Source organism: Ascaphus truei, chromosome 1 (genome assembly GCF_040206685.1).
Source record: "Ascaphus truei isolate aAscTru1 chromosome 1, aAscTru1.hap1, whole genome shotgun sequence".
Classification (NCBI taxonomy): Eukaryota; Metazoa; Chordata; class Amphibia; order Anura; family Ascaphidae; genus Ascaphus; species Ascaphus truei.
This window is the reverse complement of record NC_134483.1, coordinates 131,951,643-131,973,349: the sequence shown is the minus strand read 5'-3', so window position 1 is coordinate 131,973,349 and position 21,707 is coordinate 131,951,643. Positions and strand designations below refer to the sequence as shown.

The 21,707-nt window shown below is 41.6% G+C and overlaps 1 protein-coding gene and 1 long non-coding RNA gene across 7 annotated transcripts in view; one reads left to right on the top strand and one right to left on the bottom strand.

Moving 5' to 3' along the window:
• Positions 1-13,599, top strand: part of LOC142492256 (uncharacterized) — a 71,721-nt gene extending 58,122 nt beyond the window's left edge. The window contains exon 2 of the long non-coding RNA XR_012800817.1: positions 12,005-13,599. This is a non-coding gene — a long non-coding RNA (uncharacterized LOC142492256). The remainder of the gene's footprint in view (positions 1-12,004) is intronic.
• The window catches only part of SH3GL2 (SH3 domain containing GRB2 like 2, endophilin A1), a 263,901-nt gene continuing 255,433 nt past the window's right edge, over positions 13,240-21,707 (bottom strand). For all 6 annotated transcript variants that reach the window (XM_075594915.1, XM_075594886.1, XM_075594894.1 and 3 more), the window contains 2 exons: positions 18,575-18,708; positions 13,240-17,704 (listed from right to left, as the gene is read on the bottom strand). In XM_075594915.1, coding sequence (XP_075451030.1) covers positions 17,505-17,704; positions 18,575-18,708 — 334 coding nt within the window. In that variant the 3' untranslated portion in view covers positions 13,240-17,504. The remainder of the gene's footprint in view (positions 17,705-18,574; positions 18,709-21,707) is intronic.

The following is a 21,707-nucleotide window of genomic DNA, read 5'->3' as shown; positions in this document are numbered from 1 at the left end:
AAAAAATAATATAATCACCTTCCTGGTGCACCGCACAGGGGCTGGAGGAGGGCGGCTTACCACCACTGATTGTGTCGATCACACACATACAACAAGAAACAGTATAAATAAAAAATATCTGGACACACTACTGGAAAGCAGCTGAGGCGGCTGAGAGTGCTTCCCTTGCCAGGAAAAATTTCCAACCTATACAAAATTCCACCTGCAGGGATAGAAGTTCTGACAATTACATGATTTCATTAAAAAAAAATCTGGGGGAGACTTCCGGTGATGTCACCAGGAATGGCAGCATACCGAGGGAGCATTCGGGACCCTCTTAGAATAACTCAACCACTGAGGCTCTATCCCCGCCTGGTTATCCCAACTTTTCAGACGGACAAGTCAAATAAGGCAACCTGAAATGGCTAATAAGTCCAAAAGGCCATCTGCCCAGGGGGTTTTGCATCTTTTCACAGCTACGTAGCGTGGCCCAGATCACAACTTTGAACAGCAAGATGGTGCTGCTGCACGTGCGCCCGTCGATTAAGAACAAGACCGGACGGTCTTGGGACTCACGGAGGAGATAGCAATCACCCGACCATACATGAAGAATCTTTTCACAAAATGCATGAAAAGATGCACAGATCACTCCAGCTCGACCTGAAGGCTGCAGTAAATTAGCTAAAGGACGAAATAAATGGCCTTGCGCAAAGAATATCTGATTTGGAATCCAAGATGGATGAAGCGCTGCAGCTACAACCACCAGCGGATGAAGAGATCATTTGTTTGGGCCAGGAGATTAACTATCTCAAACTTTTAAAAAAAAACACCACTTCAAATATTCATTGTAGGGTTGGAGTTTGGTGAAATGGTGAGGTGTCCCGAGGATGAAAAGTCTCAACATATCCATGCTCAGGGCCCACAAAATTCAAGTAGAGCCTCAAAATCAATTAGCGCTACCACTACCTTCCCCTTTGGAATTCAATTTGAATGGCTTGCATGATAGGATGAAGGATCCATCAATATTTTATGAGTATTGCTCTAAAATGTCAGTATCCCTGTCAGTAAAAATGAAGAATGATTAAATATACGAAACAGCAAAATATTATTTGAGATACAAAATAACACGATAATTAATTTCCGACATATAGCTATAGTTCAGTAATAATATAAGAAGGAATTTTGCGTAAAAACTAGTAAAGCATGAAAAATGTTGAGTTTTACATCTTATAACCATAAAGACTTAATAAAAAAATTAATTAAACGACTCATTTTTTAAGAATTGGATATTAGGATCACTGTTAATGATTGTATTATGGTTTTACATCTTTCATATTTTACTAGCTTTAACATGTAATCGTTGTAATAAAAAAGACTGGCAATTACTAGAAGGGACATTATACATAATTTATAGATCCTTTGGAATTCATTGTACGGTTACTTCAAATCTTGCTAAAAAAGTTCACAACTTACAGTAACTATTTCAATTAGAAAAGCAGGATAGGCCCATCAAATCTTCATTGTGTAGCGTTTGTTCCAGAGGTAATGATATCTGTTTTGGATTTGCACGAATCCCTCCCATAGTAAGGAAAGTTTCCATGTCTGGCCCACTCGGCATAATCTTCAGAAGTTACATGGTGTTGGAAGTTTAGCTGAGCCAATCGACTTTTCTCCCTGCTGTGTGAAACATAGCTTTACAAAGTTCCCCCTATTATTGAAAGCAGGAAGCCGTCTACAGGATACCCATGGATAGTGATACCAGGGAAGCCCTGCGTCTATGGTGCTGCTGGTACAGGTAACTGCTCAGGGATGCCACTTTCCTGCAAGTTGGTCCTTGTACCACAGGGGGCTCATATCGACCAAGTCATCATTGCTGTTTAAATTGTTAGTGTGCTTCCTACCATATGGGTATCGCATAGAGGCACACGGGGGTGGGGAGGAGGTAGAGAGAGGTTTCCTTCCAATATTGTGCTCTTTCCTGTTGCTCTATACCCATAACCAAAGAGAGACTCCAGTGCCTGACCATTGGTCCATCCTCGTCAAAAGAAGTTAATTTTTTTTGGTTCATTGTGTTCATTTTCTGCTCAAGATGTGATGGCAGGGCACGATCAATGGCAGGTACTGCTGCGCACACTTTATTCTAACAAATCACCGGTTTGTCACCGGCTTGTTCCTGGAATGCGACGCTGTTCACCCGGAGCATGCAACGTTCGTTTTGCCTTCCCAGCCACGGGTCATGCCCGGCTGACGCACGGTTGATGTGTTAATTGATAATGGTTCAGGATTTAATATTCTGCAATGCTTCGCGTGTCCGCCAGATGGCAGAAATTCATGAATTGTAATGCAGTATATATATATATATATATATATATATATATATATTGTAAAAAGAACAAAAGAGCCCCAAAAAAAGCACTCAAGTATGCCTCACAATACAAAACCACATTGTTTATTTGGAAAATGTCACAGAACATAAAGTAAAATTAAAAGCACAGAAAATTAAAACACGGCATGGATCCCCTGAGTGGTGCAAACTTGATAAAAACCTCTAATCAGGGAGTAACCCTGAAAAACAATTCAGAAGTCTAATAGACGGATAGATACTGACAAAGTACCTGACAAGGTATATACCACGTAGCTATTAACAGACACAACTCAATAGTTAAGTAAGGTGGCTAATACAGTGGGTAACAGAATAATGCTGTCTCCCTGGTTCTGGGGACAAGTGTGTAGCATAGCAATGTCAGCAAGTTAACAATGAAAACACATAGATACTCACAGAAAAGCACACCTTAGTTTGTTACAGCAATAAAAAGATACTTCACCTTATGTCAGGTACTCAGCAAAGTTTGTAGAGGAATCAAGGAGCAAAGCTCAGAGCACATGAGGATGTCCCAAGGGGGGGACAAAACAGGGGATCCTGCCTACTGGACCTGCTCCTACGCGTTTTGGCCTTTGCCTTCAACTGGGAGGGGTACTGTAGGCAGTAAAACATGCACTTTAAAAAGGGATCTAATTGGGCCAGTGATAATAAACACCTGAAATGTTTAATAAGCCGCACATGGAATAGGGAGTATGCTTATGTGTATACACGCTGTGTCATGAATACATTAAAGGCTGAAAGCCAATGGTTGGGATGTATTCCCTGTAGTCCTACCCAAAAGAGGGCATAACTGGCAAACAAGTATCCTTGAGGTGGTACTGCGCATGTGCATGAGATCATGCACAATCGACTCTACTACTGGTGTCACCCATAATGCGCGATCTAATGGCCAGCAGGATGGGGAAGCTCTTTTTTTGGGGCTCTTTTGTTCTTTTTACAATATTATACGCCCTTTTAGCACCACCGATAGATGATTACATCTTTATTTTTTTGGCGGTTTTGTAGTTGCCATTACTTGTCACACGGATGCGGGGTCACTTCTTTCCCTCACAAAATATATATATATATATATATATATATATATATATATATATATATATATATATATATATATAGTGGTCGAAAACCACCCATCAATGATACTATAGGCCGTCCCCTGGCGAGATGTGTTTGCAGCAGAGAGAGATCCGCTGCTCTCTCTGCGCAAACATCAGCACATTAAAAATTATTTAAAATACATTTTTATTCATAGTGTAGATATGCAGGGGGTCTCCGGAGCTGAACAGCGTTGGTTTCAGGTCCGGGGACCCCCTGCTTCCCGAGATACAGGCCCCTTTATGAGGTGCCGGTATCCCTCTGCATTTAAAGGTCCCGATCACGTGACCGCGGAATGTAAACAAAGCAGAGAGATACCGGCACCCATAAAGGGGCCTGTATCTCGGGAAGCAAGGGGTCCCCAGACCTAAAACCAAAGCGGTTCAGCTCCGGAGACCCCCTGCACATCTACACTATGAATAAAAATTTATTTTAAATTTATTTATTTATATTCATGTATTTATTTATTTATTTAGATTTATTTATTAATTGTGCTGCTGCTGCTGTGTGTGAATTTTTTTTATTGTGGGTAGCGGGGGTGGGTGAAGGGGGTATTAGTCCCAACGGTGGTTGTTTAGGGCTTGCGGGGGGGTAGCGGGTGCACTTAACCCCTTCACGACTGTTGCGGTATTAACTGCTACGGTCGTGAAGGGGTTAAGTGCACCCGCAACCCCCCCGCAAGTCCTAAACTCACACCAAGGGCCAAATACCCCCTTCACCCACCCCCGCTACCCACAATAAAAAAAATTCACGCACAGCAGCCCCACAATTAATAAATAAATCTAAATAAATAAATAAATAAATACATGAATATAAATAAATATATATATATATGTATATATATATATATATATATATATATTTATATATATATATATGAGAAAAAGAGAGGAGAGAGCGCACGCCCCATAGCGTAAAATAGTAAATTTAATGAGGGGAGGGGGAGAGGGGGGATAAAAATGCACTTACAAAAGTTCAAATAAAACAGGCATTGCGTGATATAATCACCACCATCCGGTTACTTGTTTCTGTCCTTATGGTGAAATCCGCTCTCAATGCAGGATGGGCAACGTCCCTGCAGAAGTCTCCAGCAGATTTCCAGGGCCAGTAGAAGTGAATTGTTGATCTAAGAGTCCAAGAAGGTTAACTCCGAAATGCCAGGCCTCTGTAACACCAGCGCATGGATCGATCCACACCAGCGCTCTATGATTACGTAGTGTCAATGCGTCCTACGTGATGACGCTTCCCTGACACGTTTCGTCACTCTCGGGCAACTTTCTCAAAGGGCAGTCCTAAACTCACACCAAGGGCCAAATACCCCCTTCACCCACCCCCGCTACCCACAATAAAAAAAATTCACGCACAGCAGCCCCACAATTAATAAATAAATCTAAATAAATAAATAAATAAATACATGAATATGGGACCACACATCTTCATCCCCGCACCTACGGGTCGGCGGTGACCCCACAGAAGTGGGACCACACAGCTTCATCCCCGCAGACTACGGGTCCGCGATGCCCCCACAGATGTGAGGCCACTGCTTCATCCCTGCATGCGTCATCCGTGGAACCACCAGCCTGACATCCGTGGGGGCTCCGCGGACCCGTAGTGAGCACTCGTGAGTTCCCCAGACCCCCGTGGGAACCACCCGAGTCCCCGCAGACACCTGTGGGTCTGACCCGGGGCTCCCAGACATCCTTGGGCCTACCGTGGGGACCCAATTGTGGCCCATGGGGACCCAAGGAGACAACCTGGGGGCCATGGCGCTTGGCGGGACCCACCAGCAGGCCTCCAGAACCTGTTTGAAAAGGGCTGCTGGAACCCTGTAGGTCTGTCAGGTGCCACGCCAGCCCACCGGGGACTCGCGTGGGGCTGGGGTATGAACGCTGTTTGTAAAAGGATAAATCTTGTATTTATGGGGGGGAACAGGGGGTGGGTAATGTATATAATAAATATAATGATGTGTTTTGTGGGTCACTGTATTGTTTTTATTGTGGGTACTGGGGGTGGAGGGGGGGGGGTTCCCCAACGGTATGTGGGTAGGCCTCCCTTGTGGGTAGTGGGTGAGGGTGGTTAGGCCTCATGGGGTGGGGGGTTAGTGTGGGAGGGTATGTAGGCCTCCCGAGTGGTGGGTGAGGGTGGGTTAAACCCTTAATGACTGTAGCGGTTAATAACCGCTATGGTGATTAAGGGGTTAGGGGACATTACGTTGGATGTTTTCATTCTTGCGTCTGTTTTGCAACATCCGAGGGGGCATGAGCAGGATGAAGATGAGGATGGCCTTCATCGTGGCAACCGGTAATGGGTAAGTGTTATATGTATTTAATGTATTTATTGCTGTTTATGTATTTAAAATGGGCACATTCACTATTATCCCTTTGTGGATAATAGTAATTGTGGCCATAACTATACTGTATGTGTTAGGGGGGGGGGTTATTTCTTTAAAAGTATGTATGTGTTTATTCATTAATTTGGGGGGGGCACATAATTGGTACTGCAGGCCTGCGGGTAACACCCGAGGGCCCCCGCCGGTCTATAGTATCATTGATGTGCATATATGTGTATGTTAGGGGTTATAGGGTTTGTTGTTATATATATATATATAAATAAATAAATGAATATATATATATATATATATATATATATATATATTCATTTATTTATTTATTCATTTAGATTTATTTATTTAGAGCTGCTGTGTGTGATTATTCTTCATTGTGGGTAGTGGGTGAAGGGGTATTAGCCCCAACGGTGGTTGTCTAGGGCTTGCGGGGGGAGGGGGGGTAGTGGGATGGGTTAACCCCTTCATGACCATAGCGGTATTCACTGCTACGGTCGTGAAGGGGTTAAGTGCACCTGGAACCCCCCCCCCCCCCCCCCCGCAAGCCCTAAATTCACACCAAGGGCCAAATACCCCTTCACCCACAACCGCTACCCACAATAAAGCTGGCACGGTGGGTTAACCCCTTCATTGCCTTAGCGGTTAGCCGCTAAGGCAATGAAGTGGGCTGTACATGCATTTTTCCTGCCTCGGATGCATGCAGGGGGCCTTTGGTGCTGATATTCCTGGGTATCAGCTCTGGGGCCCCCCGGCATCAATCCCAGCCAGGAAAAGGGCTGATTTTTTTTTTATGGCCCCTATCGCCGCTCTGCTCCAGCTTCTTGCCAACTTTTTCTGGCGGGGCGATTTGGAGAACATCTCTACATTTTATTGGCGCAATCAGCGGCGAGATGCTGATCGGGGCTACCTGCATACGGCGGGTTTTAAAACTGGCGAGATATTGCTTCTCGCCACCCGCGCGGCGAGTTTTTAAAACAGAGTTTTTCCTCATCTCGCCACTTTCTCACCATTAACTAATTTGCTATAGGCATATTTGGCGAAAACCTGGCGAGATTGCGCTTCTCGCTGCTCTCTGCATAGGCCCCTTAGTGGGAGTTCACTTTGCTGTATTAGCCCCTGAACACATAGTGGTTTTAAGGACATTATTGATCAAACACCACATACTACATTAAAACTTCTTCTGGAAAATAAATTCATGAGGTCTCATATCAGAGTTTTTCACACTATCTAAACATATCAAAACAGTTCACAAGGCTAAATATATATCCTTCCAGCTGATGCAATATGACGACTGTCCCTTGAGGGTGTCTAAAATGGAAGATTCTCCTTCCACTCTCTTTCGAAGGGAAAGTAAGAATGACAACCCTATTTTTGTGGATGGTTCTAAATTTTCTCAGAGGGAAAGTACTATATTGGTTATGCTGGTTATGCTATTTGGTATCTGCAAAGAGGATTATCAGTGAAACATAAATTGACAGGACCTTGCTCTGCACAAAGAGCAGAAACAGGCCGTAAAAAGTTTGCTGACTGCAAATAAAGCTACGGGGAGCAGCTCCCTAGTGATCTATAGTGTCCGTTCTTATGTGGTACGATCTCTGACAGAACATCTAGCAGTATAGAAACAGACGTTTTGTAGATACAGGGAATAAGATTTTGGTTCATATAGAAACATTACAAATAATCTTTGAGCTTGCTTCTCAAGTTCCAGATCTCTATGGTATTGTTAAAGTACCAGCACATAAGGCCTCGATTTATACCAGATGCTGCTGAGTGGCAGCGCGATCAGTGACGTCACACTGTGCTGCCGCCGAGCGGCATATTGATCAAGTCGCCGCGGCAGTGAATGAGACAGGCGAGGAGACAAGGAGGCGGGTCCAGAAGCGTGGCCATGAGCAGCTCGCCCTCATTGGCTGAACCGCACACGTGACGTGGCCGTCGCCAGCCAGAAACAATTTTGAAAATCTCTTCAGGAAACTGCTGCCCTGTTCCAGGCGGCACGCTGGTATGTAAACATATGTAGCCCTGGTAAGAATTTGGGCTATATATCTATCCTCCTACTGGTGTAAGTCCTGCTAAGGGCAGGCCGCCAGTAGTTATCATGGGTTTCCCCCGCTTCAAGCCTTGCCTTGATTGGTGGAGGTAGGCCCCCTGACTCTGTATGAGACACAGGGGAGGGTCCTGCTGACATCATGAGGGGTGGGGCTGTCTAAATTAAGTTGCCTGATCCTGTCGGAGTCAGTTAGTGTTGGAGTGCCTGACTGGACACTCAGGATTAGAGTGAGACCTGTTATAGGAGTGAGAGGAGCGAGGCCTGCCCTGGGATCAGAGGCAGGAGACTGCAGGCTTACATTTGGAGGAGAAGCACCGGCCAGACTTAGTAGAGCTGATAGCACTATAGTGTGGTGGACCAATGCCCCTCACCATGCAGGGGGTGAGGGGAAATCTAGCCTCACCCTGAGGGTATACTCCTTGGGGTGGGTGTCGGGAGTATTGGAGCTCCATACAGCCCATCCGGAAGGGGTACGGCCTGGAACAGAAGGAGAGGAGGAAGATACCCTGTACATTGCCTATTGCTGCTGCTGTGAACTATAAGGAGGAGAGAGTACAATAAAGAGACATTGCTGCTTTTACAAAGAGACTTGTGTGAGACTGAAATCTCTCGCCAGGGCTTCTCTGGGAGGATTTCACCTACATCCTGTATATCCTTACAGTGAGCACCATTATCACCGCCACCTATGGGACTGAATATTTTTTTATTTTATTAGCAAAAAAATAACAGAGACTATTAGTACTATTGGGAAAGAAGTACAAGACAGTATAAGAACAAAAGAGAAGGAAATATTGAGGCACTTAAAGGTTAGGTGTGTCTAGGTTGGATGGAAGGTTCTTTGGTAAGATGCTGTGTCTGTATTGACTTCACACATGGAATTAATATCAAACTATATGCTTATATAGGACCTAGGGATAGATGTACATGGATAAAAGGTACTGAAATAATTGAGATAATTGAAATAGTGGGTACTGGGAATGTGACACAAGAAAATACGTTTTGTAGCATCAGTATAAATGGAGAAGAATCAGTAGAATGGACAGGTGATCTTGAGCAAAAAAACGCATCTATATCGAAAACAAGAAATTCTAAAACAGAAATATTGATTATAGAACAAGTATTGTTTAAGTTCTTGATACCAAAAGAAGTACAACAAAACCACACATGGGATATATCAGACACTGGGGGCTTATGCAGAGAGGTACGGGCGTAACGGCAATAAATTCGCCATAGGATTGCCTTTTAAATGCGTCCTATGCAGGGTACTCCGGTAGCCCTGTGTAAAGTAAATGGTAAATTTGCTGAGTTTCACTTGGCGTGAAACATGGAATGCAGAGACGCGCAGTCGTTAGCCAGCATAAAGCCAACTTTTGTTGGCGGGCTAAATAGTACACAAACGCGCCATTTAATAGCCCAGATTGGTGCATACAAGCGCATCGGAGCTACTGGCATACTGCGCGTTCTGAAAATGGCGAATTCAAGCTTCTCGCCACCCGTCTGGCTAATATGTTTGGAAATTAAATAATTATGGCGGATTTGAATTTTCCCGCCAAGTTCTCGCCACTTACACTTTCACAGCGGACATTTTTGGCAAAAACCTGGCGAGATTGTCCTTAACGGACGTCTCTGCATAAGCCCCTAGATTGATCAGAACATGGGAAATGCAGGTAGGAAGGTAATCAACGTCTGTCTTATTGGGGGGTATTATTTACGAGTGCTGAGAAAATCAAAAGACTCAAGTCTAACCTTTATAACTTTATGGGGCTTATTCTATAGCTACCCAAGCAGCCAATCAGACAAAAGTTCCCATTAAAACCAAATGGGAATTTTGGCCAGAAAAAAAAGGCCTGTTCTGCCGCTTCAGCAGATATAGAATAAGTCCCTTAGTATGTTAAAACAACAAATAGTTTTAAGGACATTACCATCTACAGTATGTGAGTATCCTGTAGACCATATTAAAAGGTCCACAAAAATGTGTAGGATTATAGACTATGATTGAACAAGGATAGCTTTCAAAACTTTCTACAGTGCTATGACCATAGTACAAGTTTTCCAGATTTCTTCCATTTTAACAGTTCTTACGCAACTCAGGTACTGTAAACTCTTGAGCCTGAAACTTCAAGCTCTATTTTTGTGAACTATAGAACAACAATTCTCAGCCCAATCATAAAATATAACTGAAGCTCATCGTGAATTAGTCTTTTAGAGACTCAGTGCGCCTGTGACATTCAACGTACAACAAATAACAATAAAAATCAGTAGAGAGAGATCCCCAAGCAAAAGTCGTACTTCAGGTGGTCCAGATAGGAAATGAAACATTGTAACTGCTTCTGCTGTTTGCCCCAATAAACAAAAAAATATTATTACTAACAAGGCTTTAGGTCGCCTTAAAGGTCATGTAAAGGTCTCTCCAGTCTGATTTTACCTTTCTAGTAAAAGTACTGATTACTAGCAATGTAGCTGTAAAATGTCTGAACTCCTTCCTAATTGAAAGAAAGTTTAAAAAAAAAACATTTATTTTAAGCCATACTCTGCCATTTTACCCTTCTTATGTGAAAGGTTGATCCGTACAATAGAGAGAGAATTGCAATCTATACAAAGTCTATTCTCTTGCAGTGAATCAATTTGACATTTGATAATTTCAGATGTGATGCAAATGTAGGTGAAAACATCTTTACAAACTGTTTTATTGGCAAGTGGAAAAGTTTAAGAAAGTATTTCAAGCTTAGTCAAAAAAGTTCTTATATGCGGAAGTGGGAGGAGGAATTGGGGGAGACATTGGAGGATGATGTTTGGGAGGACACTTGCCTGGTGACAGCAGGGAGCTCCATTTCTACATCCACAAAACAGAATGCATACATAATACAATGTTGTTGGTATGTGACCCCCATTAGAATGCATACAATCAGCAATCTAAATTCCTGGGGTTGTGGCCACAATCGATCTGTGTCCCGCATTTGATGGTCCTGTCGACGTATACTCTCATTTTGGAGGCAGATTTTTGCACTCATTAACTCCATACTGGACCTCTCACAAAGACCTGGGCATTGGGTGATACTGTTTGGTAGACCAATCGAAGAACCACCTAGAAATGATAATAAACTCATGGGCCATATTCTCAGCGCAGCTAGATGTTATGTGGCGGCCCTTATGAGACAAACAAGAGTGCCTGATATGAATATGGTCAGGGGACAGGATCTGGCATGTCTTCACTATGGAAAGGCTTACAGCCTTTCTGAGATAGAGAAGCAACACCTTAAACACAGGTTTGGGGCCCATGGACAGCATCTGATGGCAGGCATGGGTGCAATATGAACATGGCCATCATATAATTAAATAAGGATATTCCTAGTACACTAAGTAAATAATGATTGAACACTGGGTATATGCCAAAATAGAAAAAATGTATTAAAAAACAGATGATACATACAGTACAATGCTATACATGTGCACAAGGTGTACTCACTGGTACCAACCAAACGTAATGGGGAGGGAGGGGAGAGGGGGGAGGGAGGAAGGGGGAGGGAAGGACGGAGAAAGACACAAAGGAGGTTGGGGAGGGAGTGAAAGGAAAAAAGGCTATAAGACAACAGTGGGAAAGACAAATATGGTAGGATGAGGAGGGCAACGTTTCGGGGAAGGATGCCCCTTCAGGCCCATTCCCAAACCTGGGGCCTGTCGTACTTCCCTTCGAACAGACTACTCACTCCTCCCTCAGTATGGATAAAATCGTATACTACACACCAAGATGTGTAAAATCAGATATTAGATGAATCCAAAAATTGAATCTGTCAAGTGATAATTCTGCTCTGATTTACATAGAAAAATTAAAGCACTAAATCGCACTCAAAAACTGTTAAATATCCCTAGACCATGTAAAAGAAATCAAAGGTGGTAATCACAGAATAGCATAACATTGATACAATCGCAATGTTTGTCGGACGGGCAAGTCTATCCAAGTTCCAACTCTAGGGTGCGGAATCCCAGTAAAGGGGGGACAATCAATATCTGGGGGACCTTAATATATGCTCTGGAGACTGCATATTACCTCTCCACAAAGGGATTACTCATAGCCACAACATAACGCACTCTGAAATACCGGATATGTGCTTTCCAATTTTCACCTTTTTTGCTGCTCTTTTTCCCTGCCCAGGTGGAATCCACTCATTCATATATGGGGGGTGATGACAATATGCTGCAGTGATGTGGTACTCTGGTTCAGAAGTACAGACGCCGGCACAAGGTTTCCAGGGCGATGAGGAGCGTTTCTTCAGCTCCTCCCAGTGGGGTGGCGTACTAGACATTTGACGACAGATGCCGGTGGGACACACCCCTTGATGGAATATACAGCAGCTGATATGGCTCCAAGCTGCGGGAGTGAGTGGTGGGATTGAAGGGAAGTACCACAGGTCCCAGGGGTCTGTGGGAATGGGCCTGAAGAAGGGGCACCCCGCCCCAAAATGTTTCCCCTCTCATCCTACCATATTTCTCTTTCCCACTGTTGTCATAACCTTTTTTCCTTTCCCTCCCTTCCCCACCTCCTTTGTGTCTTTTCCCTTCCTCCCCTTCCTCCCTCCCCATCACGTTTGGTTGGTACCTGTGAGTACACCTTGTTCACAGTGTCCATTTATAGCATTGTATGTAGCATCTGTTTTTCAATACATTTTTTTCTATTTTGGCCTATAGCCAGTGTTCAATCGTTATTTACTTAGTGTGCTGAGTATCTCCGTATTTAATTGTATTATATTGAGGAGGGCTTAGGGTCCTTCCACCATTCCCTTGCACCCAGTTCACACTTCTCCAATTCATTACTCTTTGAGCGCTGCCTATACGCCATACCTTTTGTATGGCCCTCATATAGATTTACCCGCCCCGGACAGACTCGGGGTAGAACCCTTTTGGCGGCAGGGAAGATTTCTCACGTGATGCTGTCACACCATACCCATTTTCTTTTTCCTGTACCTTTGAAATCTGAATAAATAAACAGTTAAAAAAAGTTTTTTCAGGCAACATATAATGGGGAAAGTACAGATGACATCTGACAAGAACCTGTATATAGAATACACATCAGAACCCTTGTACAGTATGTGTACAACTAAATAGCAAGAAATATGACCAACAGAAGTATGCGTATATTTATAATAGGTAAGTAATACTCTTATTTTAAACTTTGTGTCAAAAAAATGGTTAAACAAACTTGAAGTTCTGTTTTGTGTGATTTATAATATTGTAGGTGTTAACCAGTGCTTTGGTGTTAAACATCTTCTATATGGAGGGTAGTGCAAAAATAGACAAGCAGTCCCAAAATAATAAAGATTCGATGGGCAGGAGAAAACAGATGGTGGAAAGCAAAAGAAAAGAAATCACAACTCAGCAGTACTACAGTAGTTCTTTTAGCACTGTTTATTGTTCAATGTCAATGTTTTTCCATGATATAGTTAACACATGAAGCTGTAAGCATCGCCTTCATGTTGCTTCACCCGTACTGAAGTGGCACATCCGAAGCAGCACATTAAGTTTCCCAAAAACAAGCTGTACACTTTAGATAAATAGAACTCTGGTTAGCCCAACTACAGGACTTTGACAATTGTTACAAAATAAAAATGCTAGGCACGGCACTGTACACACACGGAATGAAGGTGAATAACATATTCAACCAAAGGAATGGATTTTTATTTTTTTTTGTGGTGATTTTGTTTGTTTTTTTGCAAATACAGTCACAAGTCTTTAATTGCTCAGCACACCAATCATCTATAACTTTAGTCCTCACTGAGGGCAGATTCGTGCAACAATAAAAAGGTTGAGACAATCTACATTAGGTAATATATTTTGTGAAACATTGGGCAAAACATTATTCCCGTATTCCTAAGTGTTTGTCGCTGGCTCTCAGGGTTACAGAGGTCTCTTTTTGAACCTAAGCTTTCAGGGTCACACCATTTTTTTTTCATAGTTCACATTCACCATTCACAATAAACAGCTACTACATATATCTCCAGTTGGTGAATACTTAGGCCCTTATTTAATATGCTGTGAAAAGGTCTTCCCTGTGGTGGAAAGGACTTTTATGCCAGCGGTACGCAAACTGGGGGGCGCGCGCCCCCCAGACTTTTTTGGTGGGGGGCACAGTGTTTACAAAGCCCCCGAGCTGAGAGCACAAGGCCTCTGTAAACGTAATTACCAGGCTCTGGTCACGCGTCTCTATGACAACGCAGCAACGAATGACGCCCGTTGCCATGGAGATGTGACGCCAAATGACGCCGCGGGTCACATGACGTGACGTCAGATGATCCAACAGCATCATTTGACGCATCATTAGACGCGAGGGGCGGCGCGACCGAGGAGGGAGCAGGTAGGGGGGGGCACAGGCGTGGGGAGTTTGCGCATCGCTGTTCTACGCCATTCAAATGAATGGGACTAAAATCTTCTTAGCACGGGGACAGTAATACATAACAGGTTCATTGTCTAATTACTGTAACAGACTGTTCCATGTGAGATGTAGCATTTCAGAAACTAGGGCTCAAGGGTTGACCTATCATCCACTTCTGCTCTTTTGAAAGCACATTCAGAAAGAAGCTTAATATTATATATCCACGGAGAAGATTAATATTGCTCAACAGCAGCCACGAACATCATAGTTAAATATCGCTCATTGTGGGAAAATAGGCTGTTGTAGTGTTTTGAATACATACAGTATATTGCTTTTAAGTAATAAGCATCTATAACAACTAGTTAACGATGCGATTACAAGATTATTTGTCGAGTTTTATGGGAGACAAGCACTGCCCAAGCACATGTGCAGAACGTAACACAAGTGTTAGACATTGCAGATGAATGGCTTGTAATTTCTGGAATTTAATAAGGATTAAGTACATGATTAAAATTGTACACTTCGAAAGTTGTCATAATAATATCATGAGATACAGTAGTAAGCATTTTAATCAATCTGGCACACGAGAGGTTAACGTTGGTTACACATTCTTTTAAGAATACAATAGTTGCTTTTATGGCCTGGTAACCCCCTGACCAGGCCTCTGTTTTGTAGGACTGATGGTATCTAGAGATAAGGACATCTGGTTTTGTAAGTGGGGATTTAAATATTGCTTCGCTGCCACTAGAATAAACAGGACTCTTCTAAATGTACCCTGAAAGGCATTCTTTGGGGGACTCTGCAGAGTATCAGGGGGCTTGGCTGATGACCAAAAGTTGGTAGTTTGCTAAATATGAATATTCTGAGCCTGACTGCATTTTACGAGAATAACAAATAGATACAGTATTTGTAACCATTGCGATTACACAAATCGAATAATACCAAAAAACACTGTTTTCTATGTATAATCTCTGATATCTGTTTCTCATGCAAAAATAGAAGTTATATGGCCATATTTCATATCTAGGCGTCACAATTAAGTACACAGTCACAACAGTGGAGATGGCATGTATCTAAGTATTATAGAAACAAAGTTATGTCGTGTTTTATATATTGAGGCAAAGTTTAAATGACACAACGAGGGTTTTTTTTTTCCTTAGTCGTGGAAATATCATTAGAGATTGATGAAAGGGGTAGGTTGAAAACACAGAAAGGCGGGCTTATTTTGTTCTCAATGAAGGGAATTATGAATGAGAATTCAACAAGAAGTGTTTTTGATGCCAACAAGATACGTGAATTCTTATATTCCAATCTATGACTTCTTTGGAAAAGATCTGATCAATGTTATGCGATACCGTGTTTATTTTTTATCTTTATCTTTTGGTTTTAAGAAACTGTCTGCATTTAATATAACTGTATGTTATTGTAATAATCTTTTATCTGTAATCCAAGCACTTTACTTTTTGTATATTAAAGCTAAACTTTAACAAATAATACTTTGGGCTCTGATTGAATTGTTATACGCTTTGTAGAGAGAAATTAACATTTTCGTCAAACAGATTTTTATGTGTTAAATGCATAGTTTTCTTAATAGACAGAGACCAGGGGCTCTGTACGTACCTTTAATAATTCCTTTGGTGGTGGAAGCAGGATAAACATATATAGTAACGGCGTAAGGGTAAATATTAACTCATTTGAAGAACTTTGCGTAGGAGAAAGGTGAGGCAGTGAGTTAGCTGTGTGCATTAGCCTTGGCTGCATATATGTCACATGCTCACCAGTGTGCTGCACACGACAACAGTCATTTGTAATACGTTTGTACGGGGGGGGGGAGGGTCATGGAATAAACACAGTGATGGGAGAGTTCAGATTAAAACAGTTCGGGCAAAACTTCGGGGTTTGACTTTTAGAAATGCAAAAGTCTGACAATTAAACTGGAAAGTACTCAGGAATCCCAGTTCTCCACTTTCCATCGATGTATACCATGATAGTGAGCAAAAAAGTTGTTGAAGGGAGAGTGTCACAGAAAGGCGGACACATATACATTACATATATATGTAATAATAATGACTTTATTTCAAATAGCGCTTTTCTTCAAATGGGACTCAAAGTGCTTCACAATTACAGTATAGTGCGCGGTACGCAGCCCATTAGATTATTACTGAGTTTGTATTCCACTTCATGAATATGCTTTTCTTAAGTAAGAATAGCAGAGCATCTCAAAAATATGTGTATTACTATATATTTGTGACTTTTGCTTAGCTGCATACAGTATGTGCTTCTCACTTGTCTTCTCTACTCTGCTCATTGTTTGGGCTTCAGATACTTACATCTTGAAATATTTACAGCGAGGGACTGAAAATGGCATGTCTTACATAGAACCCACAGAAAATGCTTACTCTATGTTATTCCCCAGCACCAACTTCAAAGCAATGAAGAGACATGCATATACAGTAGCAAAATGTACAGATGTAGCTAACGTTCTATTCACAATTGCACATAGTAAAATATACAGCTATAATTTACCATGTGCAAGTGTGAATACGCCATGAATACATTCTATGTTTTATTGGGCAACACACTGCGGTTCTCTTTCTACTTCCTGTTCCCTGAACAGTCTACCAATTCATACCTTCCTAATTTGCATGTTTGTGTCTCTAGTATTATCAAATGAGACGTCTACTACAGTATATCCTACATTCTTCATAGCATAACAAAAACACGACTATTTCATTTTTATCTTTTTGTTCAGCAACATTGCAGTTTTAGTGAGGCCTTCGTATATTTAGGGCCTTATTCTGTATATGTTCTGAGGCTGCCATTTGGGAAAATTCCCATTGAAGTTAATAGGGAATTTTACATCACGTCTCTCTATATAGAATTATCCCCCTAATGAATTAGACAAAGCAAGATATGTTTCAATTATTTTTGTCCAAGAAACTTTGGATCTCGAAACATTTCCTTCTGAAAACAGTGGACAAAGGCAAAGCATAACGTTTGGATCAGAAGACACGATGCGAGTTAGGCAACAACAGACCCGTGTGAACTGCACCCACATGAAAGGAAAGATGCCACAACAAGTACTTTTTATTCTTTCAGTCATTATAAAGGACTCTAAGACCTAGTTAAAAGAAATACAGCATTGGAAGAAATAACACATGTAAACCCCAAAAAAGGACAAATGAAATGAATGGACTTAAAACCACTGCACCTCGTACTTGTGATTTGAAGTAAGCAGCATTTAAAAGCGGTGGTACAAATTTAATTATCTGGTGTGTCAAACATCTTAGTGAGGCAAAGGAACCAGAATATCTACATAATTGATAGGGAAGAAGCCTGACTGGCCATGAAGCATCCCTTCATACCAGTTTTCATCGATCTGATTGGTGAGTGTAATTATGTCTCCCTCCTTGAAGCCAAGCTCCCCTTCATTTTCTGGATCGAAGTCATAGAGAGAACGGCAGCATGGCTGGTCCAGGGGAGCACCTGCAATGTAAACACATACAGTAGCTTACAGCTTTATCAATTACCGCATCCTTTATTATGTGAATGTAGTGTGCCTGGGGGAACATGGTAACATTCATCAAACACATAGGACCTGTTAAAATATCAGTATGATTTCCAGTTTATTATTAAAATAAAAATGTATGTTTCCTACAAGACATCCTGTACCGTACGTAATATGTCACTTCCCTTTTCCCCACCCCATTTTTATTATCTGTACCCACTTCCCCCTCACTTTCTTACTCCAATAAAAAAAATGTTAAAATAGAAAAATCTATATATCAATATATACAATATATATTCTTCCATTGGACTTCAGTGCAGCTTCATTAGAAACACGTGTTTTGTTTTATAAAGAGGTAATTTTTGAAGATGGTCACTAAGCAACAGGCTGATGCCAAAGGTCAAAGTTTCCAATTGCAATTAGTGATTGGCTCATAGGTTGCTTCATGTTACCAATTTGATACTCAACATTTTTCTCCATTATCTGACGTAATGAGGAGTACTTACCATGTTAAATCAACTAATCTGACTGTAAAACATGACCCTCAAATAGGTGTTATGCAATGGTGACAGCTCATACGTAAAGGCCTCGCCCTCGCATAGCACTGTAGTTGTCGGCCGAGAGATGATGTTGAGAATAGGCTACAATTTATTACGCCAGAAGAAAGAGATTTTTTCCACAACACATATAATGAACGGATAATTTTATAGTCAAGAGAGGACTAATGCCTTGAAGCAAAATTGAAGATGCCACAGTCAAGTGGCAAAGATTAGATACATGTCTTTTATATTTTCTGCCTTTTGGGTATTTTTTTGTTATAGTGGGAAGCGAACAATGACTATTTTTACCGGATGGCTTCGGGGTTCCAGCATTAGAAAGGCCTCCATTGTGCTGACTGTTTTCAGTGGGCAGTACAAGTTCCAAGCTCATACGTGGTTTGGGCAGATATTCCCGTCTGGGTTCATTAGAAGCCTCTCTAATTCTGTAAAATACAAAAATTTTATTAATATGGCACTTAAGCCTTGGCCACACCTCCCCCCCCCCCTTCCCCTCACACACACACTTTCTTCCCTTTTTTATCGTAATCATGCAGATTTCACTATCAAGGTTTTTAATATTTTTCAATTTAAGAGAAATATTGATGTGTATTGTTGTTGGTGGGTACCTTTGTGAATTCTGCAACAAATACCTATAAGCACATCACACTGCAATATTCTTAGTAAAGTCTCAAAATGTAACTAGACCCTAGCAAAAGAAGTATAGTGTTCCGTGAAATCAGTCATTCAGTTTTTTTTGAGGTTGAGATTTTGAGGTTGTTCTTTTCCTACAGATGTAGCAAGTATGCTGTGCCGCAATGGAGCTATGCTTCTGAATTGGACCCCTCAAAGTGTTAATCCTTCGGTACCGAAACAGCGGGCTGCGGCACCGAAGACATTAAGCTTTCCTACACCTGTATGTTCAACTATGACATCTATCGCAGAATCAATGGCCGAAATTCACTATGCTCCAATAACTCAATATGGGTTTAACTGTTATTAATTTGAATGGCGGCTAACGCGGGTTGCGCTCTGACACCCTTTTTTGGAGCTTAGTGAATCCCCCTTAATATATTTTGTTGGGTTGTACTGGGCCATTAGAGTCAAATATAAGGCTCATATTTACTAAGAGGTGCTGTTGCAAAATATACTTTCCAGCACTGGAAGACACCTTCCCTTGAGTGAGCCACAAAGTGTATTGCAGCATGTGAAGACATCTTATGGAATAGGACCACTAAGTGAACATGGGAAATAGTACTCTGCAGTTGTATGTAAAGAAAACTACATCTTGTCGCACCTTATTTAAATATATGCTTCACCTTTTCCTGTCATTTAGGATTCAAAGTATAAGTAGGAACAAGACACCAATAAATAGCACTGAAATACACATGCAGCTTTTTTGAAGGGCTAAATGCAAGGTCAAAATTAGTTGAAAAAATAATGTTTCTGTGATCAGCGCGAAGTTAAAAACCAATGCTGTGAAAACTCCCAACAGAGGTAATTTTTAAAGGCTTTAAAATAACTAACATTAACTTTAAAACTTTTTTTAAATGTATTATTATTCACTCTTCTGAAACTAAAAATCGACTAAGATTCCAAAATATATTATTTCATCATGCTGATAAGTTAAAAAATACAGTACTGAAAGAAAAATATGATCATTTACATAGTGCCTGTATATGGTAATTCACTCCTAAAAACCGTGGTAATTGTGACGTAGAGCTAGCTGGCATCACAAAACTGGGATGAAGCCCAGCTAGCTACCCCTAAATCTATGTAACTTGGCCACCTATGTAAGCCTTATTTTGGCCAAATGTACTTTAATATCTGGGGAAGAACAGGGAATGTGTAAATGTATTTCCAGGTCTGTAAGAATGTATTTCAAAGCCTGTATTCGTTATTCCCTGTAAATGCAATCCCACAGTTTAGTGAATCAAAATTGTTCTGTAATGTGCTTTGGGTGTCAGGCCTGCAAGAAAACAAATGAGATATTCCATTGTTACTGTCATCTCTATGGAGAGGACTCTGTGATTTAATCAGCTGAGATTCCTGCAGAGACAATGGTTGGGAGCGCGGAGGTGTTACAGACATTTGGTGAGTGAGAAAGAGTGAACAATCAGGGATGGGGATGGGCTCTTAGCACGCCCTCGGGCTGTTGTGGCACCAACCTAATCCATGCTCTGATTGTTCAGCAGCCCCTTCCCATGTAAAAGATAGCCAAAGAGAGCTATATAAGGGGTGCTGCTGATCAGAGAATCAGATCTACCTTCAGAGAGAGAAAGACTCTGGGAAGGAGTGTGTAGATTCCCTCAGAGGACCATCTGAGAGACTGAGAGACACTCTGGGAAGGAGTGTGTAGATTCCCTCAGAGGACCATCTGAGAGACTGAGAGACACTCTGGGAAGGAGTGTGGAAATTCCCTCAGAGGACTATCTGATAGACAGGGAGACTTAGAGACATTCTGTGAAGGAGTTTGGATCTTTACAGTGACCAGCTGGGGATATATGTGAGTGGCTGCTGTGTGATCAGCACTCTGATATCCTGGACAAGAAGCGGGCAGGGCAAGTCTTCTTGAAGCAGGCCCCTGCACCTAGCGAGGCTAGAGTCTACTCCCCAGGCCCCCAGTTGGTATTGTATCTTGTTTTGTACATCTTTGTTTTGTCTGCTGGCGTGCCAGAATAAACCCCATATTATTCAACAGCTTTGTCCTAGTGATCTCGGTGGTTGCGGTGTAAAAGTACTGATCTCCCGTGACAGAAATATTTGTATTTTTTACTAAATACCTTACCACCGTATAATCACATCCTTATTCTTCTTATTCTGCACGACAATGGATTTTTTTTCTTCTTTCTTAAACCTGGATCTATTTAATACATCATTTTTACTCCAGAGAAACATTGACACATTTCTTCTCCTCTTTTGTGGTTTTCTTATAGAAGTTTTATACTGTAGCTTTAACTTAAAGGGGCCAGTGCCACGTACACAGCAGGCAAAACAGCTTCCTTAGAAAGATTAAAGTAAAATGTACACTCACTTACTGTACGTCTTGTGTAAAATTAGTGAGTTTAACTTGTCTTCAGGTCACTTTAATTCAAATCTTATCTGGTAACTTTTGTTCTTTCACAATATCTTTAAACTAATTATGTTGCCATGATTACCTAAATCAACAACAGTCAATTTAGATCAGGGGTCTCAAACTCAGTCTTAAAGGGCCACCAACAGGCCAGCTTTTATCCCTGCTTCAGCACATGTGGCTCAATCAGTGGCTCAGTCGAAGACAGAAGACACTGAAGACATTGATTCCTCCTTGGATCAAAGTGTCCAGGGTGAGTGTCCAGAACATTTCTCTTTGATTGAGAATGTTCTGACTGTTACCCTTTCTAATTGGAAGTGGAACATGTTCTATTCCACTAAATGAAAAGTACTGTATAAAATACTTTGGTCC